General features: G+C 47.9%; 1 protein-coding gene across 1 annotated transcript in view; it reads right to left on the bottom strand.

The window, feature by feature from the left end:
- TMEM181 (transmembrane protein 181) overlaps positions 1-25,356 on the bottom strand; it is a 107,147-nt gene that overhangs the window by 43,151 nt on the left and 38,640 nt on the right. Inside the window, 5 exon segments of the mRNA XM_025382181.1 lie at positions 2,856-2,966; positions 7,169-7,290; positions 8,567-8,657; positions 11,572-11,627; positions 18,283-18,386. Of these exon segments, the coding sequence (XP_025237966.1) occupies positions 2,856-2,966; positions 7,169-7,290; positions 8,567-8,657; positions 11,572-11,627; positions 18,283-18,386 (484 nt within the window).

Below are 25,356 nucleotides of genomic sequence, written 5' to 3' on the forward strand. Positions count from 1 at the left end.
CACACCTGTAATCCCAACACTTTGGGAGGCCAAGGCAGGCGGATCATAAGGTCAGGAGATTGAGACCATCCTGGCTAACACGGTGAAACCCGTCTCTACTAAAAATACAAAAAATTAGCCGGGCGTGGTGGCGGGCGCCTGTAGTCCCAGCTACTCGGGAGGCTGAGGCAGGAGAACGGTGTGAACCCGGGAGGCAGAGGTTGTAGTGAGCCGAGATCATGCCACTGAACTCCAGCCTGGGTGATAGAGCGAGATTCCGTCTCAAAAAAAAAAAAAAAAAAAGGCAGTCATTCTTGAACTCTCTAATCTTTGGTTTATAGCAAGGATGAACATAATTTCAGAAGTCTGTTGCCACATGAATTTCTGAATTTGTAAGGTGCTGTATTGCTGTTCTTTCATTCAACCAATACATATCTATTGCAAGCCTAGCAGCTGCCGGGCACTATGCTGGCTGCTGGGGAAATGAAATGTACAAAAACGCAGAAAAATCTTTGGTGACATCCTTAACAAATCTCCAAGGGTCTTAAGGACTGTCTTTCCAGATGCTGAAGAGTGCCACCAGAAATGAGGCTCTGGCTGTGCTGTAATTCAAGGTGAGTGGTTCCCACGGTAACGTCTTTTGAACCCATTCCTTTTTGAGCCCCACAACAATATCGTATCACTTGCCTTCCATCAGCAATGGCAGAATGGCATGTACCTAGTTTACCTAAGATATGTACCAAATTCTTCAGGAACAACTTTAAGAGGAAATAAACAGATACAAAAGATGGAAGGACAAAACCCACAAAGGCAAATAAAACAGTGGCCCACACCCACGGAATAGGGTCAGGATAAACTACAGCCTCTGGAGAAAGGTGCTGAGAACCATAAAAGGCTTGTAGGAGATGATGTTCTAATAAAGTAGATGATGGAAGGGAGAGGTCCCTTGTTTGTCTGCACCGTTGAATCAGAATGATTCTGAAATAGCGAAGTCTAAAGCACAGATGGTTAGCAAAGGACTACATCAAAGTATGCCTAAGCTCAGTGCACCTGCCTCAGACCCCATCTGGGATCCCCCCTGCCGGCACCATGAACCAGAGGACACAAGCAGAATACTAATCAGATTCTCTGAGGACAAAGATCCAGGAGATCACTCAGACCGCAAAGACCAGACCCCAGATTCAGATCCAAAAGATCTGGAAAGGCTGGCTGAGGCAAAGGGCCGAAAGGAAGAGGCCACTAGTGACAGCGAGCCAGCTCAGGTGTCCCAGCAGCACAGCCCAGGGCCACCTGCTCCTTCCACATCAGGAACACCTGCCGCTGCAGCCGGGTGACGGGGGCAGCTTCAGGAAGGAAACCTGGAGCCAGAGGGGTGCAGAGTCACATCCCTAGCACAATGTGAAAGAAAAGAACAATTTCAGAGGGGAGGAGACGGCCGCCTTCAAAGAGCTATAGGGTAGACAAAGGAGAAAACTCATTTTGTGTAGTTCACAACAGCATTATTCACAACAGCCAAAAAATGGGAAACAACCCAAATGCCTGTCAACTGATGAACAGATCAACAAAATGTGGTCTAGCAATACAACAAAATATCATTCAGCAAAATGAAGGAGTGAAGTACTGAGCCCGCGACAACCTGGATGGACCTTGAGACATCACTGCTTTCACTAAGTGAAAGCAGCCAGTCACCAAAGACCACACGTTGCATGATTCCATTCACATGAAATGTCCAGACCAGGCAAATCCATGGGGACAGAGAGAACATTAGTGATTGCCAAGGACTGTGGGGAGGGAATGGGAAATGACTACTAACAGGTTTCTTTAAGAGGCAATGAAAATGTTCTGGAACCAGAATGACTGGACAACTCTGTGACTGTGCTAAAAACCACTGAATGGGCCGGGCGCAGTGGCTCATGCCTGTGATCCCAGCCTTTAGAAGGCCAAGGCAGGCAGATCACCAGGTCAGGAGATCGAGACCATCCTGGCCAACATGGTGAAACTCCGTCTCTACTAAAAACATAAAAATTAGCTGGGCGTGATGGCACGCACTTGTAATCCCAGCTACTTGGGAGGCTGAGGCAGGAGAACTGCTTGAACCCGGGAAGTGGAGGCTGCAGTGAGCCAAGATCACAGCCACTGCACTCCAGCCTGGTGACAGAGTGAGACTCCATCTCAAAACAACCAACCAACCAACCAACCACTGAATGTATGCTTTCACTAAAAGGGCAAACTTTCTACTTTGATAAAGCTGTTTTTTTTTTTTTTGAAGGTATCCGTTAGTATCTCCATTTAATATTCACAGCTCTATGAGGCAGCTATTTTACACGTAAGAAAACTGAGGCTCAACAAAATCACATGGTCAATGATGGAGGTAGGGCGAGAACCCAGCTCACCGTCCAGTCCAAATCTCCACTCCTCGTCACTACGCTGCTTCTACTGACTCCTAATGAGTGGAAAGGGGAGATTTCAGCTGGACACAAGAAAGGACAGTCTAACAATTAGAACAGTGCCCTCCCATTCACTGGCAGTTCAGGCAGAGACTGACAACCACTCACAGGGGCCGGAGAAGGGGGTGCTGCGTCTGCAGGAGGGTATACCTGCTAACCCTTTCACTGCCTTGCAGCTGAACACACTATACACTCTCTTTTCTAAATCTCAAGACACCTAAGGTTTGCCCTGTCTCTATGCTACTGAATCTATTCTTGGTTCCATATACTTAAGAAACTGTAGTTTTCCTATAATTTTTAAAAACTTTACATGTCCTCCACTTTCCAAATTAACATTATTTAGATGTTGAGATGTATTTCAATCATTGAGCAAAAGAAAGGGAACTAGAACATGAGCCATGGAAACGTGCAGTCAGCTGGTATACTTACTGTGAAGTTCATTCCCTTGATGGGGAGCTTCAGGTGTTCAAATCCCACTATCACCGTATACTGAGTGTAATTCAGGTAGCCAAGGTGAGCCACAATAATCTCTGCACATTTCTGCAAATACACAGGAAGATTTGCCTTTAAAGAAAGCAAGACTCACGTTCCCACCAAATAACCCAGGAAGTAACACATTTCAGCAGATGAGCAGAACTCATCGTCTCCAGGGAACTCTCCAAAAGCCCAGAGAAAGTCAGATGCCAGCCAAACAGTTCCTAGAAAGAATGAACCAAATGGTATTTTCGGAAACATAATATATGATTTACACCAATTAGAATCTTTTCTACTTCGGATGACTGAAAATAAGTCACTGTGTAAGAAAGTTTACAGTGCAATGCAAGCCTGACATTTCCATAAATATGTAACACTAGAACACAGGGGAAACGTAAGCTAAGACACGTCAACACGGACGCCGCGACCTAATTTGTCCTCCCTGGCCCAATTTTGCGACTATTGTAGTAATAAACAGAATGAATTACGTATTTTTCTTTCTCTCCTTTTAACCTGTCACTCTGTACATGCAGCCCTCTTTCCTCTCCATCCTGCACCCTGCACCCTCCACCCTCCACTCCGAGTCAAAGCAAAGGCTGTGTGCACAGTAGCCAAGTGCGGATGTGCAGATATGTGTGCTCCACTGTTGTCAAGAGTTCCTTCCTTTTGTCCTTTAGAACTAAAAGCCAGGTCTCCTCTGCTTTGTTATCCCCTTCCGGAGTGGCAGGGAGGACAAACCCTCATGCAGGGCTACAGAGGTGCACCCACTGGCCACGCACACAGAGCCGGCCACTCCTCCCCAGCAAGCTCGGTCCCGGCCCTGCCTTTCGGAATGTCACTCTCCACCATCCTGCTGCTGCCCAGAGCAAATGGGTGGTTCTCTGGCTTTCTAATAGTGCATCACTCCAATGACTGGTCAAGCCTCAAATGTCTGAGGTCAGGTAAGAAAACAGGTGTGGGTTTTATACAGCAGCCTTAAAAAAACAAGAGGGTGGCCAGGCATGGTGGATCATGCCTGTAATCCCAGCACTTTGGGAGGCCAAAGCAGGCCGATCACTTGAGGCTAGGAGTTCAAGGCCAGCCTGGCCAACATAGTGAAATCCCGTCTCTACTAAAAGTACCAAAAATCAGCTGGGTGTGGTGGCGGGCGTCTGTAATCCTAGCAACTCAGGAGGCTGAGGCAGGAGAATCCCTTGAACCTGAGAGGCGGAGGTTGCAGTGGGCCAAGATCATACCATTGCACTCCAGCCTGTGAAACAAGAGCAAAACTCCATCTCAAAAACAAACAAACAAAAAGACAAGAGGACAACTGTCAGGGAGGAGGACGAGGAGTGGAGTTGGGTAACACGGTGGGGTGCTGACCTAAGGGAACGGGGAGAAAGCAGAGAGGAGCGGAGTGTGCAGGGGGCTGAAGGCAGCACCAAGGTCACCATCTCAACTCACAAAACACTTCAGCCCACTGGCAGCCCTGGGCCTGCACCGAAGCCCACAGTGCCCCGCAAGGAGGGGCTGCCCTGCAAAGGGGCTAAAGGCGCCCACCTCCCACTCTCCTATGCCAGAAGCACAGGTCATCTGCTATTTTCATCACATTGGAAAGGGAAGCCAAGGCTTCCTTTCCACCTGATCAGCTCTCATTAGAATCTCCTGCCTGCCCTCTGGGCAAGTGTGTTGTCCACCTTCTCGGCAAAACTAAATTCACCTTTCCCCTCCGGCAGTCAGGTCACAGGATGAGGTGCAGAGGCAGGGGTGGCTAAGGACTATGCAGGAAGGGATGGCTTAAAATTTGTAAATACATTTTTGCTGGGTAGACAAACATGTCTTGCTAGTTCAAGAATTTGTCTCACTTTTCAGGGATGTTTTAATTAACAAAAGAGCTATATCTCAGGCTGCATATACTTATGAGTTTAAAAAAACTACACCAAAGATTCTGGCATCCCAAGTTCAAACCACGGTTCTGCTGCTGACTATGATGTACCTCTGAAAATCACGTGATGGTACCACAGCTTTCTCACCTGCAAGGTGTGGAAGGCCTTGCTACCTACGTCAGACAATGGCTTTTCTTTACAGCAAAAAAAAAAAAAAAGCAAGTCAGGCACGGCGGTGCACATCTGTCATCCTAGCTACTTGGGAGGCTGAAGCAGGAGGATTGCTTGAGCCCAGGAGTTCAAAGCCAGCCTGGGCAACATAGCAAGACTGTGTTTAAGAAAAAAAAAAAAGTATGTAAGAGGGTGCTAAATATCTCTGTAATGTAAAAATTCCATGTTTTTTAAAGCCAGGGCAATGCTCCTTGTAGGGTTAGAGAGAGACCTGAGTAGACAGGGAACAGAAGCAAGATATTCCTAAGGGGTGATACAGTATAAACTGAGGTAGGGCCAACAATGAAGAGGGAGGAAACCATGAAGACGCACTGAAGGGCCATTCTCAAGGTGCACAGCACGGTGGCCACATCCAAGAAGCAAGTGCAGGCCAGCCAGTACCCTGGCAGCCTGGCCCTGCTTGAAGCAAAGGCTTTAGGTAGGGCAACCCACTTGTCCCGATTTTAAAACAGGAAGTCCTGGGTGCTGAGAAACCACTCAGTGCAGGCAAACCAGGACGATGGGTCTCACCAGCTCCAAATAAGCAACCCCTGACTAATGGTCCACTGACCCTCAATCTGACAGGCAGCACAACAAGGTGGGTGTCATCAAGCTCTCCAGGTGGCAGTGGCCGCCAGGCCCTCGTATGGGAAGAAAGCAGCTTCTTGGCCCATGGTCCTGTCTGACACTCAGACCTGTTATCCCTTCAGCAGTACTGATCACACCCCTCCTGCACAGAGGCCTCAAATGGGGGATGAAGGGATGCCTCATGCTGCACACATAAGGCACACTCACACATGTTATTCACCTTGATCTTTACTGCTTTCCTAGGGCAGGCAGGAAGGCTTGATCCCAACTTTATAGATGGGGAAAATACACTTTGGAAGCTGACTCAGTCCCTGGATGCAGAATGAGAGGCCAGTCCCACATGATCCTCCCACCTTGGCCTCCCAAAGTGCTGGGATTATACGCATGAGCCACCGGGCCCAGTCCTTGAATTTTTCTTGCTAGGAAAAACAGGGCCAGTATACGTATCACTAGTAACTAGGCAGTATGCATGGTGGTTAAGGCCACAAGCTTCAGAATAAAAGGGCACAGGTTTAAATCCCAGGCACTCCACTTAGTATCTGTGTTACCTTGGGCGATGATTTAGACCTCTCTAAGCCTCAGTTTCTTCTTCTACAAAACAGGCTCTAATAGTAGCTTCTACTTCATGGACCTGCTGTGAGGTTCGAATGAGACAGTGAGTGGACGGTACTTGGCATGACACCTAGCAGAGAAACTACTTGCCATGCGGCTTCTGACATTACTTTTCTAATCCTATAAGAAAATGCATTGCCCTGTTTTGATGCTCTCCAAGTTCTCCACGCTGCCAATAACCTGTTGTGTCTGAGGTGGACTCCTTGCTGTATAGCAGGGATCTGGTTCTGATTCTCTGGACTCAGAACAGAATACAGTGCCAATGAAATCAAACGTGAGGGCTCGTTCCCCACTATGGACCCCAGGTTTCCTATGCCTCAGCCATACTGTACTCTGAAGCAGATGCTCAAAAAGGTAGGCCCCTGACCCCCAAGAGGCCCAGGTACTCAGCTTCACACAGTCAGATCAGGGCATGCATCACGCGGCTGGGAACAACCCAAAGCCTCAGTCAGGAGTTACCATGGAAAATTAGGCCTGGTGGCACACGCTTGTAGTCCCAGCTACTTGGGAAGTTAAGGCAGGTGAACTGCTTGAGCCCAGAAGTTTGAGACTGCAGTGAGCTGTGATTGTGCCACTGCACTCCAGCCTGGGTGACAGAGCAAAAACCTGTCTCTAAACAAAACAAAACTAAACAAAAAACGAGTGACCACAGCCAGTGGCAGACGTTCGTATGAGGTGGCAGCCCATAACATTCATTAGGGACATACTGGGCAGTAGGTCACACACACAGTAAAAACAAGTACCATGTATGCTCAGGCTGGCTGGCAGTCATGTGTGCACGCACTATGGATGTGTGAATACATGTGTACGTTTGTAAGAATTTTCAAAGGTATCCAACTATAAAATTAAGTAAGTTTTCTCATGCCATCTTTGCTACGACTCCATTTTTCTCACTTAAGAACAACTTCTCAAAGCCTCTTACCATGCTATCTTCTACAATTAAATGTGTACGCAGCCTGAGGACTGACTGTAGGACTCGCCCCACACACTCACCCCTGCACATGTGAGGGTCCTTGTCCGGTTGTGAACTTTGTTATGAATGTACATCGTGGTTCCATCTTGAGCTACACCATCGACTTTAACAGTCATGGGAAAGCTTGTCTTAATAGAAGTTTCTATAAAAGAAAAAAAATTCAGTGTTAAGAGACCATGCCAGGCACATCACACCTACAAAGGTGCCTTCCGGGCTCTGTAATGACCTTGGAGCCAGGAAAACACAGAAAGCCCGTAAGGTCCTTAGGCCACACTGGCCTCAGTACATTTGAAAATCTCTTAATTGCCCAGCAAACAAAGCCTTTCCATTAGATTCCAACCCAAGACCCAGGGGGTCTATGTCAAAACCTGCACTTCAGATCCATCAGTTTCACTTCCACTTCACGCACAAAAAAAGGGTAAATATTTCATGGTTAATGAACTTGTATTTTTAATTTCTCACATACATTTTTAACTTACCAAATTCTATACCAAAAATAGAAACAGATTTCTGATTTCTTCTAATTATAGGTTTTTCCAATTATATTCTCATTTTAAAAATCATAACAAAATATAAAGACGGATTAAATACTATGAATTTCACCACCTAGAGATAATCACAATTCATATTTTGTGTCTATCCTTCCAGACCATTTTCTAGACATACGAATACCTAGTAATGTGAATTTTTTGCTTTCTGAAATGGTACAAAGAGGGGATAATTTTTTTGTAAATGTATTTGTTTCACTTCATTTACTGTGGTCATGGGGTTATCTTTTCAAATCCTTTCTCAACCAGAGTGTCTCATGTGAACCACAGAACAGAAAATGATTTGGGTCTCTTCTCCATTCTCCCCAGGATGATATAAAGCTAGTGCCACTGTAGATTGACAGACGCTAACTCATCCTGAACAATGGATGCAATTAGGGGAAGGTTTCTCAGTCTCTGCATCACTGACATTTTGGGCCAGATAATTCCTTGTTGTGGAAGTGGGCGGGAGGTGTCGGCATCTCTGCCCTCTCCCCACTAGATGCCAGGAGCACTCCCTCCTCCTCTCCATTTGTGACAAAATTGTCTCAAGACATTGGCAAGTGTCCCTGGGGGGCCAGAACCATTACTTTAGGGCATCAGGTCTTAATCCTCTCCCAGATCCTCACTGGAAAAGGCTGGCAGCTGTAGCACCGACACCATGCAGCCACTGAGCTAAGCTGACCAGGACTCTACGGAGGACATGTATCTGTTGTAACTTTCTCTCCCACAGGAAGACATTTAAGGGGTTTCCAATTTGTTGCTATAATAATAATGGACATCCTCATACATCTATCTTTGAGCACTTGTCCGAATATTCTGAAGTCAACATCTAAAATACGATGTTCCTTCGTACAAAGAAAAATCATCCCAAAATGTCAAGCTCCATACCTTTTGATTGGTCCAACTCAACAACACATGTCAGCCATAGTTGCTGATTGTATGTAGACAGTGGATTTGAAAGTATTTGAATTGGCTTTAGCTGAAGAAGAAAAAACAAAGTAATCCATGTGACCTTTTCATTGAGTCTATCAAATACCTCATCATGTTAACACACAAACTTTACTTTTAGCAAAAAAGGCTTGAGTGTTAGCTCTGAAACAGAAATATGTGAGGTTTTCCTTTTTCTTTTTTTTGACACGGAGTCTCGCTCTGTCGCCCAGGCTGGAATGCAGTGGCGCGATCTCAGCTCACTGCAAGCTCTGCCTCCCGGGTTCACGCCATTCTCCTGCCTCAGCCTCCCGAGTAGCCAGGACTACAGGTGCCTGCCACCATGCCCAGCTAATTTTTTGTATTTTTAGTAGAGATGGGGTTTCACCGTGTTAGCCAGGATGATCTCTATCTCCTGACCTCATGATCCGCCCTCCTCAGCCTCCCAACGTGCTAGGTTACTGGCGTGAGCCATCGCGTCCGGCCATGAGGTTTTCCTTTCAACTACATAAGTGACATTCTGCCTTCCAGAAGAAGAAAGGACTAACTTCCAGCTCCAATTCATGTCTGTCTCTCACAGAAACCTCTAAGCAGGCACTTTCCACACTTGGACCCTTGGGGACAATACACTTACTTAAATACCAAGAAAAAAACCATCTTAGAAAAACAATAAAATGAGCAGAATGAGATACATAATAAGATAATAAAGAATACCAAAGGAATGCTTTCATAGTTACAAGATAACATATCTCAAGAATTATTATTTTTTGAGACGGGAGTCTAGCTCTGTCGCCCAGGCTGGAGATCTCAGCTCACTGCAACCTCTGCCTCCCAGGTTCAAGTGATTCTCCTGCCTCCCAAATAGCAGGGATTACAGGCACCTGCCACCACACCCAGCTAATTTTTGTATTTTTAGTAGAGATGGAGTTTCATTGTCTCTGAATCAGACTGGTCTCGAACTCTTGACCTTGTGATCAGCCCACCTTGGCCTCCCAAAGTGCTGGGATTACAAGCGTGAGCCACCACACCCAGCCAAGAATTATTTCTTTAGTATCTATATGCTAGGCAAATTGCTCTTTGACGTCTGCTATTTTTACGTTTCTGAAAGTCTTGACACCCCTGGGGAGAAAAATTAGAGGTGATGAATGTTGTCAATGATTCTTCTGCAGTATCTTTTGAAAGATGTAATATTGGTGTTTAATAACAGCCGACCACAGAGAGATTTACTGAAGCAGCCCATCCATGGTTCCAAAGAAAAGCATTATTTGAATGCATCGTCTTTGGAGGTGAATGTGTGTGTGTGTTTTGTTTTTTTTTTTTGAGACAGGGTGGTGCTCTGTTACCCAGGGCTGGAGTGCAGTGGTGCAATCATGGCTTAGCCTCTCAGGATCAAGTGGTCCTCCCACCTCAGCCTCCCAAGTAGCTGAGACGACAGGTATGCCCCACTATACCCAGCTTATTTTTAAATTTGTTGTAGAGACAGTCTCCCTATGTTGCCCAGGCTAGTCTCAAATGCATGTGTTTTTGTGTCTTAATACTTCTGTCAGGGTCTCAATAAAAATCCCTAAGACTAAAGACTTGCCTAAAAACCATCAAGGCAGGAAATCTCTCCAGGAATGAGCTACTGTCTCAGTGAAGTGAGGATGGTCTCTTGGAAGCAAGTCAGTTCAGTGGAACGGCTGCTGTGTTCAGTGTCAAAAAAAGACTCACTCTGAGAGACTGAAACTGTAAAAGATGAACTACTACCAGGAAAGTCCACGGCAGCACCTCTTCAAATCAGATCATCAGGTCAACAGTGAAAGAAAATAAAGCAATGCAAAGGAAATGTGAAGACAGGCTATGCAGAGGGCCCTTTCAAACTACCAGTAGCAAAGAGAAGAATCAAATGGTGTAAGTTTTAGTACTTTTTCTTCTTTTGCCTTTTTGCAAAATTATAAGGGTAGAAAATTCGCAGGGAAGTGTGAGAACAGAGGGAAGGGGGATTTGGGGTCATACAATCAGATTTAAACTATACATATCATGGTGCCTCAAAGATGCAGGGCAACTGTGTTCAGTTTATAGATAAAGTTATATTTCACACACAAAAAAAGGTTTAGTTGTCCAGGCTCTCACAAGTTAGCATTTATTCAAAGAAACCAAAATTTTCCAATTGAAAGAACCTCTGTTTTTCTCCAAAGGTGGTAAAAAGTTAAGGCTTTTTTTTTGAGACGGAGTCTCGCTCTGTCACCCAGGCTGGAGTGCAATGGCACAATCTCGGCTTACTGCAAGCTCCGCCTCCCGGGTTTCCGCCATTCTCCTGCCTCAGCCTCCTGAGTATCTGGGACTACAAGCGCCCGCCACCACGCCCAGCTAATTTTTTTGTATTTTTAGTAGAGATGGGGTTTCACCATGTTAGCCAGGATGGTCTCGATCTCCTGACCTCATGATCTGCCCGCCTCAGCCTCCCAAAGTGCTGGGATTACAGGCATGAGCCACCTCGCCCAGCCAAGTTAAGGTGTATTTTTAAAAGGATTTTTCATTTAAACTGAGTTCACACAAGGAATACAAAGTAATCATTAGAAAGAACTGTACCATTAGAAACCTGACAGAGGCCACTTCTTAACCTGGGCAAATATGAGAAAGATGAGACACCTAACTGGTATCATTATTAAAAATTACAATCTGATAGGACTTACAGAGGCAAGGAATCAGGATGAGTTAATCACTCTTCGGAAATGAACAACTGCTCCCTAAGAGGTAATACTACCATCTTCCTAAGTACTGAGATTTTTGTTACAGCAGAAATGGCGACTTCAGCAAACAAGAACCCAGAGGCCAGTGGCTGACAATGGAAGACGAAATGTGTGCTGCCTGAGAAGCCAAGGCAAGGGCGGGCTACCTTAAAGACTCTAAGCAGAACAATTTCTCAGTGACCTGAGGTTTATAATGTACCCCACCACCCAGCTGCCACTCAGACCCAGTCTTACCTTTTTGCTATTATTTAGTGAAAAATTAGCCGCAGAAGTCTGGATCACTTTAGGTCCTAAAGTGTAACAGAAAAGGATAAAAGCAGGTTATAGTGATACTGATATTTAGTATTTTTTTTTTCCAAATTCCAAGACAGACTCATACATTACACGGAGATGGCCTTAATTTACCTGTTTTTTTCTTTAGAGATTATACAATGTGTAAGTAAAAGATAAACACACAAACACAGACACAGAATATACACTCTGCCGTGCTTCACAATTTGCCAACACAAGTCAACCAGCATGACTGGCACACAACACAGAGGGTTTCCACAGGAAACGCCCTGCTAAGCTCTCAGTGAGAACTCTCTCTACATGCATGGGCCCAAGAAGGCATTAACTATAGAGACTCTGTCTTACATATTCTGTAAAATAAAAAGATTTCTTCCAAAACCTAAGACACACTTATCTGCTCATCCAATTAATCTCGTCTTCCAAAAATATTTATTAAGGGCTATAAACATAATATTTGCTAATATAAGTAGGAAAGCATAAAGTTTTAACTGAAATAACAGGTATACGAACCTCATAGATTCTTTTTTCCTAATTTTTACTGTGACAAAATATACGTAAGATTTGCCATCTTAACCACTTTTTTTCTATAGACCCAAGAACTTACCATCTTAACCATTTTTTTTTCTATAGATCCAAGAACTTGACATCTTAACCATTTTTTTTATTTTTGCTCGTTGCCTGGGCTGGAGTGCAATCGCACAGTCTCAGCTCACCACAACCTCCGCCTCCTTGGTTCAAGCAATTCTCCTGCCTCAGTCTCCTGAGTAACTGAGATTACAGGCATGCGCCACCACGCCCGGCTAATTTTGTATTTTTAGTAGAGACAGGGTTTCACCATGTTGGTCACTCGAACTCCTGACCTCAGGTGATCCGCCCACCTCAGCCTCCCAAAGTGCTGGGATTACAGGTGTGAGCCACTATGCCATGCCCCTCTTAACCATTTTTAAGTGTACAGTTCAGTGGTAGTAAGTACGTTCATACCATACAACCATCACTGCCATCCATCTCCACAATTCAAACCTGAAGCACTGTGCCCATCAAACAATTCCCCATTCCCCTCTCCCAGCCCCTGGCTGCCACCACTCTACTTTCTGTCTTGATGATTTTGACTACTCTAAGTACCCCATGTAAGTGAATCTTACAGTATTTACACTTTTGCCACTGGCTTATTTTATTAAGTATAATGTCCTCAAAATTCATCCATATTATAGCTTCTGTATGAATTTCTTTTTTTTTTTTTTTTTTTTTTTTGAGACGGAGTCTCACTCTGTTGCCCAGGCTAGAGTGCAATGGCACAATCTCAGCTCACTGCAACCTCTGCCTCCCAGGTTCAAGCGATTCTCCTGCCTCAGCCTCTCAACTAGCTGGGATTATAGGTGCTCACCACCACGTTCGGCTAATTTTTGTATTTTGGTAGAGATGGGGTTTCATCATGTTGGCCAGGCTGGTCTTTAACTCCTGACCTCGTGATCCGCCCACCTCAGCTTCCCAAAGTGCTGGGATTACGGGCATGAGCCACTGCGCCCGGCTGAATTTCCTTACTTTTTAAGGCTAAATATTCCATCGTATGTGTATACCACATTTCATTCCTCTGTCCATTTATCTGTCAATGGATACTGTGGTTGATTCCACAATTTCAATTAGTGTGAATAATGCTGCTATGAACATGGGTATACAAATATCTCAAGACCCTGCTTTCCTTTTTTTAAAAAATTTTGAGACAGGGTTTCATTGTTGTTGCCCAGGTTGGAGTACAACAGCGCGATCTCGGCTCACTGCAACCTCCCTGCTGGGTTCAAGTGTTTCTCCTGCCTTAGCCTCCCAAGTAGCTGGGATTACAGGCACGCACCACCACGCCTGGTAATTTTTGCATTTTTAGTAGAGACGGGGTTTCACCATGTTGGTCAGGCTGGACTCAAACTTCTAACCTCAGGTAATCCACCCACCTCAGCCTCCCAAAGTACTGGGATTACAGGTGTGAGCCACCGGGCCCAGCCAACCGTTTTCTTTTAGCACTTTGAATGTATCAGCCCACTGCCTTCTGGCCTCCAAAGTATCTGATGAAGTATCTGCTGACAAACTTGAGGATCCCTTGTATGTGATGAGTCACTCTCTTGCTGCTTTCAAGATTCTGTCTTTGGCTTTCAACAGTTTGATTATATCTCGGTGTGGGTCTCTTTGAGTTCATCCTACTTTTGAGTTTGTTGAGCTTCTTGGATGTTTATATTCACATTTCACCAAATTTGGGAAGTTTTCAGTCATCACTGCTTGAAATATTCTCTCTGACCCATTCTCTATCTCTTCTCCCTCTCAGACTCCCACAGTGTGGATGTTGCTCCATTTGAGTGTCCCCAAGGTCCCGCCGTCTCTGTTCATTTTTCTTCTGTTTTTCTGTTCCTCAGACTCAAAAATTTCCACTGTCCTATCTTCGGATTCACTGATTCTTTCCTCTACCTGTTCAAATCTGCCTTTGAATCACTCTAGCATATTTTTCATCTCCAGAATTTCTTTTTGGTTTCCTTTTAGGTTTTCTATCTTTTTATTCATACATTGTTTTCTTGATGGTCTCCCTGTCTCTTCCTTTAGTTCTCTGGGCATCTTTAAGACAGTTGTTTTAGTCTTTGCCTAACAGATCTGTCACATGGTCTTAGAGACAGATTCTGACAGTTCATTTTTTTCCTTTCAATGGGCCATACTTTGTTTGTTTGCCTTGTGACTTGTTTTTTGTTTGTTTGTTTGTTTTGAGACGGAGTCTGGCTCTGTCGCCCAGGCTGGAGTGCACTGGTGTGATCTCAACTCACTGCAAGCTCCGCCTCCCGGGTTCACGTCATTCTTCTGCCTCAGCCTCCTGAGTAGCTGGGACTACAGGAGACCACCACCACTCCTGCCTAATTTTTTTGTATTTTTAGTAGAGACGGGGTTTCACCGTGTTAGCCAGGATGGTCTCGATCTCCTGACATCGTGATCCACCAGCCTTGGCCTTCCAAAGTGCTGGGATTACAGGCGTGAGCCACCGCGCCCAGACGCCTTGTGACCTTTTGTCGAAAGTGGATACTTAAATCTAATAATGTACCTCTGGAAACCAGACTCTCCCCTTCCTCAGGGTTTGCTGTTACTCATTTTTGTACTTTTGTTTTTGGTGTTGTTATAGACTGTCTCTGTGCAAAGGATCAGCCTGAGGTTTAAACTTAAGGTCTTCTCAGGTCTTTTCTGAGACTGTGCCTTCCTCTGGGCAGGTGTGGTGACTTTCTGAATTTCCCTGTATTAGCAGTTTTGAATGTCCTGGTCTTCAATGTCTGATTCCCGAGAAAGGAAAAAGGAAAAAATGAAGGGGTAAAAAAGTACCAGCCCTTTAAATCCCCCGGAAGCAAATTCAGTCAGCGGGGGATGGGCTTGCAACAACTGAGAGGTACAGCAGCAGCAGCCACTCTTACTTCATCGTACTTCTGCGATCAGAAGCAGCATCAGCCATCAGAGCACAGATCCCTGATATCTGGAAGACACGGTCCATTTTGCCCACCTTGGTTTCTATAAGCTCTAGGAACACACATTCAGCTGCCTGCTATAGGCCTGCAATGGAGGATGGGTACCTGCTACTGTGCTAAGAGCTGCACTGACCAAAAGTAACCACAATCTATGTACAAGCATTCCCTTTGAAGTGGCAAGCCTTCAATAGACTCCGGAGTTCCAAAACAGTTACGCCATACAGATTCTGCCACTGCAACTGTTGTCTAAGTAGAAAACATTGATTCCTATGCCACCATCTTTCCAGAATCCTCTCCAAGCTTCACAGATTCTTACAATGCATTTCTTCAGAGTTTTGGCCTTAAAAGTAGTCGTCAAAGGAAACACTGTGAATCTGATTTTAATTTAATTTAGAACTGGATTTGTTCCGGCTGGGCACGGTGGCTCACGCCTGTAATCCCAGCACTTTGGGAGGCTGAGGTGGGCGGATCACGAGGTCAGGAGACCGAGACCATCCTGGCTAACACGATGAAACCCCATCTCTACTAAAAACACAAAAAATTAGCCGGGCATGGTGGTGGGCGCCTGTGGTCCCAGCTACTCCGGAGGCTGAGGCAGGAGAATGGCGTAAACCTGAAAGGCGGAGCTTGCAGTGAGCCAAGATCGTGCCACTGCACTCCAGCCTGGGCGACAGAGCAAGACTCTGTCTCCAAAAAAAAAAAAGATTTGTTCCAAAACGTATCACTCTCAACTGGTGATGTCAGTTTTTCGGGGCTGCCTCAGTGATGACCCCCCGTCTGCCACCAACAATCCTCCACTCAAAAGGAGGAAATACACAACCAAGGCAATAACCTCTCTCTGGAATGCATTTAGGAATGCTGAGAAGGATACATCAAATGGAGGAAGGAGGGTTGTGTTCACAATGAGGCTCCTTTTAAACAGATTCACAATCTAAGTGAACTCCTAACCCAGGAAGTAAGGCAGTCTGGTTTCCTGGAAAGAATTAAGAACTGGGAATCAGAAAAATCTAGACTCAGCTGGCTGCGGTGACTCACACTTGTAATCCCAGCACTTTGGGAGGTCAAGGCGGGTGGATCACCTGAACTCAGGAGTTCGAGACCAGACTGGCCAACACAGTGAAACTCTGTCTCTACTAAAAATACCAAAAAAAATTAGCCAGGTGTGGTGGCAAGTGCCTGTAATCCCAGCTACTTGGGAGGCTGAGGCAGGAGAATCACTTGAACTGGGGAGGAGGAGGTTGCAGTAAGCCAAGATCTCACCACCGCACTCTAGCCTGGGCAAAAAAAAAAAAACAAAAAACAAAAAAAAAAGAAGAATCTGGACTCTAGCCTTCACTAACAAGGCTTTCTGGGTCTTGATTTCCTCATTTGCAAAATGACAGTTACTAAGCCAATAGTCCCCTAAGGTAGTCCTAACTCTAAAATAATAATAACCTTATCACAGAAAATAATCAGGAGCAGAGTACTTGTGATAGTTAATTTTATGTGTCAACATGACTGGGCCACAGGGTGCCGAGACATTCGGTTAAACATTATTCTGTTGTGTCTGTGGGTTGTTTCTGGATGAGATTAACATGTGAATCGGTAGACTGAGTCAAGCTGACTGCTCTCTCCAATGTGGGTGGACCCCTCCTCCAATCCATCGAAGACCTGAATAAAACATACTGACTGAGTAAGGGAGAATTTGCTCTCTCTGCCCGGGCTCTCTCTCTCTATGTCCAGCTGGGACACTGGTCTTCTCCTGCCTTCAGCCTCCGACCTGGACTCGGCTGGAATTTACTCCATTAGCTCTCCTAGTTCTCATGCCTTTGGGCTTGGACTGGAACTACATCATGGGCTCTCCTGGTCTCTTACTTGTTGACTGCAGATCTTTGGACTTGTCAGCTTCCATAATCATGTGAACAAATTCCTTATAATAGACAGACAAACAGGTAGGACGGACGGACAGACAGACAGGCAGGCAGACAGATACACAGATAGATATTTCCTATTGATTCTGTTTCTCTGGAGAACTCTGACTAATAGAGTACTGTATGGAAAGAAAGAAGGGGATGCAGAAATCCTGATATCGCTTGAATCTCAGCTGTGGTGCATCACTTTACATTTCTGCAAGAGTGGAGAGGGTCTGATATAATCATGGTCGTTTGTGACAGAAGAGTAGCTTAAATGAACAGAAGGTGGCTGAGGTCCCACTGGGACTGGAGACCATGAGAATATTAATGCCTCCCCTTCCAATCTTAAAGGATAACAGTGAAAATCAAGTAAGATTATGGATATATCTTGTGCTGTAATTAATGTAATTTTTACTTCTTGATGACTTAACGGGAAAGAAGTTGGCTACAGTTGCTATTATCACCATCACCATCAGATAACAGCACCTGAAGAGCCACCCTCCCCCGCCAGCTTCCTCGTCCATTTACCAACCCAGTTTTGGGTAAGAAACTAGCCTTTTGAGGCACAAATTGCCTCTGGGACAGGTTAAGCCTAATTGCCGTTCACATAAGTAAATCGATTAAATAACATCTACTAGAAATCACCCTTATGGAGACAAATATTTAAGACGGAAACATAGCAATGGAATACATTCTGTCCAAACAAGTCAGGCTCCTGGCTGCCTGCCCTGTGCACAGGGCTGAAGACACCTGGGTCTCTGAGAACCTTGTGAAAACCATTTGGCTTTTCAGGTTCTCCATCCATAAGAAAGGGCGTTGGCCTAGATGATCTCACTGCTCCTGCAGCCACCCTGCCCCATGCTCACAGCCGTCAGCCCCTCAACTCTCCTCCCAACCCCATCAGCTGCATCGGAGCTCTTTCGTGGCCTGTCTCCCCCACCAGGCAGCATGTCCTGAATGCATCAGTGCCCAGCTGGGCCTGGTGCACAGCAGATTAGAAATGTCTGCTTGGTCAATGAAGGCATGTGGTCAAGGCTGCCCCTGGCTGCTGCACAGGGCATAGACAGGGTTACTTGGGGCTACTCACTGCACCTCCTCCAGGAGAAACAGAACAGCTAGAAGCGCAGGACTGGGACCCATCCACCCTGTGGGCACTTCTCCCTCCATGCTGGGGCCCTTGGCAGTGGGAGACAGGGGCACAGCTGGGCTGGTTGAAAGCAACGCGCCAGGGCCACCACACATGGCAAAAGATTCACTGAGTAAAAACCGAACCTTACCTCTGATCCCAACGAAGACGGTCAGGCCAAAGCAGATGAAGAAGACGACAAACACGAGGACAAAGTGGCGCTTGGAGAGCGTGTAGAGCCGCATGGGCGCCAGCCTGGGGGCAGAAGCCAGCAGTGAGGGACAGTCAGGGGAAGGCCCGGGGGTCACACGAAGGCGGCCCTACAGCAACACCCCTCCCCACACGACACTGCCCACCTCCCCTCCCAGTCCCTCACTTCTGAAGTGGGCCTGCACTGCCACCAGGTGACCTCCTGAAAAAAAGAGCCTCGACGGCCGATTCAAGAGCCATGCGTTCCTGCACATTCTGGGTTAGAGGGTCCGTGGACACACCGGTCACCACGGTCTGCACGCGGCACACCAACCCCACACTCAAGGAGAACGCACTGGGGCTCCTAGACCCCCCAAGGGTCACTACCACAGAGGCAGTGACCAGACCCCACTACCCACCCTATGCACGCATATACATATACACACGCGCGCACACACAGGCACACCCACAAGCACACAGCCTACAGGGGTGACACCGTCAGGCTCCACTTGAAGCTCCAAGTCCTGCCAGCACCACACTCCTCTGCCATTCCCACGAGCCCACAGCCTGATTCCTCCCGTCCCAAGTCCTCAACAACTTCAGGTTCCCCTCGTGCCACCCACCAGCGTGGACGCTGCCTTGCTGTGCACTTCTCTGTGATTTACACCAACGGGGAAACCCACTCGCCCTGCCAGGTTCCTGCCCGGTCACAGGAAAACACCGGGGGCAGGAATCATTTCTTTTAGAACACCCTGTATCAGGGGCCAAGAAACAAAAGAAAAATCTGTAAAGGCCCAGGCAGTACATGTGCGGCTTTGGGAACACTCGGTCTCTGTCGCAAGGCACAGCTCTGCTTCTCTGAGCAGCATGGGACGCATGAGCATGAATGTGTCCCAATCAAACCACCAACAAAAGGAGTGCGGCCATCCCCCGCCTTGTGCCCTGACGAGGAGACCCACAGACCAGACGGACACGCGGTGCTGTCTGTTTCGCTCTGTCTTCTGTGTTCTCTGTCGTCCTCGCATGTTCTGGTCCTAGGAGTCAGGTCAGCAGGAAGGACCCTGGGCACCTCACCTTGGGGACAGGCAGCTGCACACCCACCCGGGGAGGCAGACACAGGCTCAGCCTGGCCCTGCAGGAAGGTTACTGGCTTCACGGTCCAAAGCTCACATGGGCCTGCGTGCCCACACCCCCGCAGCACATGCCTGAGACTGCGGCTGCAGAACAGGCAGTCACTGCCAGGCCCGCCTCAGGGCCTGGGTGAGGCTGTGAGTCAACACCTCTGGGACGTGGCTCTGATAAGGCTGGGCCCGCTGCCCCCAGCAGGGCCTGCGTGGCCACCTGGGCAGTGAGCACACAGACCAAGGTCACTGAGTGAAGAAATAAAATATAGGTGCCTCCACGGCTGCCCCAGGACTCGGTGAAAACACTCACCCACGAACGTGAGACGAGAGCTGGGGAAGGAGGCAGCCCGGCCCCAACTCAGCTCTGGGGCTTGACAGATCCTCAGAGGCCCAGGAGCCATAGAAATGACCTCAGGGAGCAAACTCAACACCTTCAATTCACAGATGGGGAAACTGAGGTCTGGAGACAGTGCACGTGCCCAAGATGCCGCAGCCCTGCCCTCTGCACCCACACTCCGCAGAGGTGGCTCTGGGATGGCGCTGCCGGCTCCAACCTACACCACCTCCTCTGGGCAAGCCCTGCAGTGTGAAGCCTGGACCGGAAAGAAGTGTCTCCTCTGACCTTCCGCAGTTAACCAGGTGTTAAGTCTATTCCTTAGTGTAAGCATGGTGTGTTTAATATGTTATTGCTTTAACATTGCAGAGGGCCGGGCGCAGTGGCTTACGCCTGTAATCCCAGCACTTTGGGAGGCCAACGTGGGTGGATCATGAGGGTCAGGAGATTGAGACCATCCTGGCCAACACAATGAAACCCTGTCTCTACTAGAAGTATAAAAATTAGTGGCCAGTGGCTCAGACCTGTAATCCCAGCACTTTGGGAGGCTGAGGCGGGCGGCTCATGAGGTCAGGAAATCAAGACCATCCTGCTAACATGGTGAAACCCCATCTCTACTAAAAAACACAAAAAGTTAGCCAGGCGTGGTGGTGGGCTGCCTGTAGTCCCAGCTACTCAGGAGGCTGAGGCAGGAGAATGGCGTGAACCCAGGAAGCGGAGCTTCCAAGATGAGCCAAGATGGCGCCACTGCACTTCAGCCTGGGCGACAGAGCGAGACTCTGTCTCAAAAAAAAAACCAAACCAAAACAAAACAAAAAAACAAATTAGCTGGGCGTGGTGGCACGTGCCTATAATCTCAGCTACTCAGGAGGCTGACGCAGGAGACTCGCCTGAACCAGGGGGTTGGAGGTTGCAGTGAGCGGAGATCGCACCACTGCACTCCAGCCAGGCGACAGAGCGAGACTCCATCTCAAAAACAAACAAACAAAAATTGCAGAATGGAAGATTCCTAGACAGCTGCTCAGGGCCTTTTCAGTTAAAAAAAAAAAAAAAAAAAAAAAAGACACAAAGCTAAATGGACTAGATGGTGGGGAAATGCAAATAAAGCCTGTAGTTCAGTTAACAGTATGGCACCAAGGTCAATGTCTTCGTTTTGATAAACGCGCCAGGTTGCGTGAAGTGCTCCCTGAGGGGAAGACGCAGGGCTTGCCCAGAGGAGTTGGTGTAGGTTGGAGCCGTTCCAGAGCCACCTCTGCGGAGTGCAGGTGCACAGGGCAGGGCTGCAGCATCTTGGGCACGTGCACTGTCTCCAGACCTCAGTTTCCCCACCTGTGAATTGAAGAAGAGTGTACGGAAACACTCTGCTATCTCTGACCCTCTGCTGTACTGCTCAAGTGGCTTTTCAACAATGACACTGCTATTTCTGAGTTCCTCCACTGCACCATTCTCAGGGTGACAGTCCCAAGACTAAGGAGCTCCGAGAACTCCCCAGGCAGAGGCTGAAAGCACAAGAGAAATTACTTGGAACCAGAGAAAACCAGAATAACTATATTTTAAATCTTGATTTCAAAAACACATTATTGACCCCCTACTAGCACAGTTATTTAGCAAATGGGAAGCAACGTTGCAAAAAGAGGCCTTAAGAAAGGGCATGAGAGGCTGGGTGCAGGGGCTCACGCCTGCAATCCCAGAAAGGGCATGGGAGGCCGAGGCAGGCAGATCACTTGAGGTCAGGAGTTCGAGATCAGCCTGGACAACATGGTGAAACCCCATCTCTACTAAAAATACAAAAATTAGCCAGGTGTGGTGATACATGCCTATAATCCCAGCTACTTGGGAGGCTGAAGCAGGAGAATCGCTTGAACCTGGGAGGTGGAGGTTGCAGTGAGCCTAGATCGTGCCACTGTACTCTAGCCTGGGCAACACAGAAAGACCCCGTCTCAATTTTTTTTAAAAAAAGAAAAAGGGCATGGGGGTACAACCCACCCCAGGCACCTGCCAGTCTCTCTCAGAAGGCTCAATAAAATCCATCGTCTCCCCTTCCTGAAAATTTCTACTTAAGTCCAACTTATTACAAATTTTCCCGGTTTAGCAATCAAGTCGTCCAACTCAAAGGAAAAAAGACACAGAGGAAACAACATAATCCGTCTTCTTGAGCAAGTGTAAGCTGGATATAACCGCCTGTGCTGCACCAAGCTCATGGGTGAGAGGGTGGGCACCAGGCCCTGGCTTCCGCCGTCTTCATTTTCCTGTCAAGCAGGCATCCTTCGCTGGAGGGCCTAGGGTCCTGCGACCCTCTGCAGCCTGCAGGGCTATCGTGGGCCAAGGCAGCACCAGGACAGGATGATTCTACGTAACGATCGATGCCTTCCCCTTCACAGTCCGCTCTCAACTTCCAATCTAAAAGTTCTGAACCAGCCCAGCACGGCTCATGCCTGTAGTTCCAGCAACTCTGGAGGCTGGGCGGGGAGGATCGTTTGAGCTCAGAAGTTTGAAGCTACAGTGAGCTAAGACTGCACCAATACACTCAGCCTGGGCAACAGGGTGAGACCCTGTCACTAAAAAATTAAAATAAAAAAGATTTGAGTCAAAAAAACAGAGACTTCTGAAGCCTCAGAAACAAGACTCCGTTTCAGATCAATCGTAGCTCCAAAACTGTGGCTCATGAGCAAAACAACAAAACACTGAGAAGTCAAGGTAAAGATGGGGGGGGGGGGGTGTCTTTGCCAGAACTAACCTAGCCCCCTGCTGTGAGACCAGCTCAGGGACCATAACCGCTGGAGTCCCCAGCCACTTCAGAACATGGCTCCTGTTCTGCACCAGAAACCCACTGGCAGCTCTACCTCCTGCAGAAATGCTCACAGGTCTCTAACATGAAGCCAGCCTAGACCAGCGACCGAGTAAGTCTCAGTGTCCGAGAGCTCACAGCCCTCTCTAATCAGTCCCCCAAGGGAGGATATTTCTAAACACCAGAGGCAAGGCTGTGATGCAGAAAATATACCCTGACCCCAGGCCTTCCCTCTGTTCATCTCAACTCTGTTGTCCCCGTGCGCTTCCTGAAACCTCCAGCCCTAGACTCCCGGCCACCCCTCACATCAGTCCTCCAACACCAGCTCATCTGCTGCTTCTCTCTCCGTCCTTCCTGCCTTCGGGAGCCATCCTCCCTGCCCACCCTACCCCCTCTGAAACAGGTCGGCCAAGACATTTTCACCTAGAAGCCCTACAGTACTTTAAGGTCAAAAGGTTTCAAACTGAGTGAAAAACCAAAATAACGTAACTGAAAAGTCCACTTCCACTGCCCACTTCCTGCCTCCACCCTTTCTCCATTCTCGTACCCTGAAACCTGGCACCAACTCAGATGCCCCTCTCTCGCTCCTCCCATACCTTCAGCCAGCCAGGAAGAGCTGAGTCCTTGTTCCCCAGCTCCTGTTCATCCCCAGCATGCTAATCCCACTGTCCAGGCCCCAAAAACTCCTGCCAGCTGCTGCCATCACCCCCAAACGCACCTTCCTTTGTGCCATTACGGCACTGTAACAGCCTTGCCCTGCTCAGGAAACGGTGCCCCACAGCCAACTCGATCAAGTTCAGACAGGCCTTTCAAAGTCCCCGAGATCCTTCCCCACAATCCCTCTCCAGCCTTCCTGCCACCCTGCACGTATCCTATGTGAATTACGCGCTCCCTCCGTCATCACAACCCCGAGGTAGGTACTATTGCAACCCCTTTCAAATGAGAAAGCTCAGACTTAGGAAGGTTCTGTTACTTGCCCTAGATCACAAATCTGCTAAGTACAACACTGGAAGCTCCCTGACCCCATCACCTCCCTCACCATCGTCGTCCTGGAACACACTGCTCTCTGTCCCCTCACCTTCTCTACTCTCACTCCCTTGGTAATCTCATCCTGTCTCAGGCTTGCGAGAGGATGCAGGTGTGAACTATGGCCTGCTCTAAACCTCGGCCCAGTCCTCTCTCCTCAATTCCAGACCCCCACTCAACCACTTGGCACGCCCATTTGGCTATCAAGCAGGTACCTCACACATGACCTGCCTCACACCAATCCCCTGATCCTGTGCCTGTGGCCTCGCCCATCTCAGGACACAACTCCTCCAACCCTCCAGGTACACAAGCCAGGAGACCGGGAAGAATCCATTCAGATTCATCTCGGATACTTTACTAAATCCAAAGTTTTCCACCAATACACACACCACAGAAATAAAAAACAATTTAAAAGGAAACTCTACATACAAAGTCACACAGGCATAGAAAACCTGTCTTGAGGTGCCGGGAACTGTCCTTTCAGAATGCAAGACAGTCAACAGTCATCCCTGCCATGGAGCACTGCCCATCCTGCTGCCACTGACAGGTCACTCCACCCCTGCCCCCACTACGAGGCTCTGTGGGAGAAAGCAACCGTCCACTCGTCCGCAGGACACGGTGCACCAGTTTTCAGGATTTCATTACAGGGGCTCCACTGCGCATCCACCCCCATGCCCTCCCTGCACCTGCAGCTCCCCTCCCACCTCCAGAGGCCAGCACTGCGCCTTAGGTATGGTGTAGGCCCAGTAACTTTCGACACCTCTCATTTTTACTAACTCACTCTTCCCCTGTTTTTTCCTATTTTCCTCCATGTTCTATTTTCCCTGCAATGGTAAATGGTAAGTGAACCACTGATTTACAACGCTGAACTTCCTCCCCCCAGCGTTGTCTCTTCCTGCTGTCTGTGTCTCTGGCTTTGGCCCTCTGCCTCTGTAGTTGGGGCACAGCAGCTCCTGGTGGCCCCATCCAGAAAGCCTTCTCCCTGGGACCTGGTCCTCAAGGTCACAAGGCTTGCTCAAGCCCAGCCAGCTGTAAAGCCATGACCCCATTAGATGCACTGAGCGCCTTAGGACCACGGCACCAACACGATTTTGCCCAGTAAATGCCTGCCCCTCCCAGAGGCCTCATGTGGGTTCAGAAAGCAGGGGCAGGAGGGCACAGCAGGGCAGGCGAGCACTCCCCAAGCACTCAGCCACCCTGGGACCACTGCACAGAACCACAAAACAGATGCAATCCGGGTGAGCAGAGGACGTGAGAACACCTCAAGTTGCTGTCCTGCAGTGACAGGGACAGAGACGGGAGGGAAGCCAGCACCAGCATTCCCACCTCTACAGAACCCAGCAACACCAGCACCCACAGCAGGGGCCCAAGGAGTGTGAGAGACGCCTTCATCTCGGTCTCCACAAGCCACCACAATGGTAGGCGGGTAAGACTGAGAACTCTTGATACTACACATCCTGCTACTTGTTCAACTAATGCTGGGATCTCCCACTCAAGAACTGACAAATTAGGATCTGAGCAGTAGTCAGGGACTTTAAATCTCTCAGCCCATTCTCACACTGTCGTTTTTATTTTTCCAATCTGTATAAAAATAATCTCTTCTCCTTTGACCCAAAAAGCCATCCTGTTGCCTGACAGCCTGGCTCCCCACTTCCTGACCACAGGACAGCGGGCAAGTAAACAGCTCCCCAGACCCTCACTGTCCTCATCTGCAAAATGGAGAGAGGCAGAAGATTCATCCCACAGAGTTGCTGGCAGGTACGA

Source organism: Theropithecus gelada, chromosome 4 (genome assembly GCF_003255815.1).
Source record: "Theropithecus gelada isolate Dixy chromosome 4, Tgel_1.0, whole genome shotgun sequence".
Taxonomy (NCBI): Eukaryota; Metazoa; Chordata; class Mammalia; order Primates; family Cercopithecidae; genus Theropithecus; species Theropithecus gelada.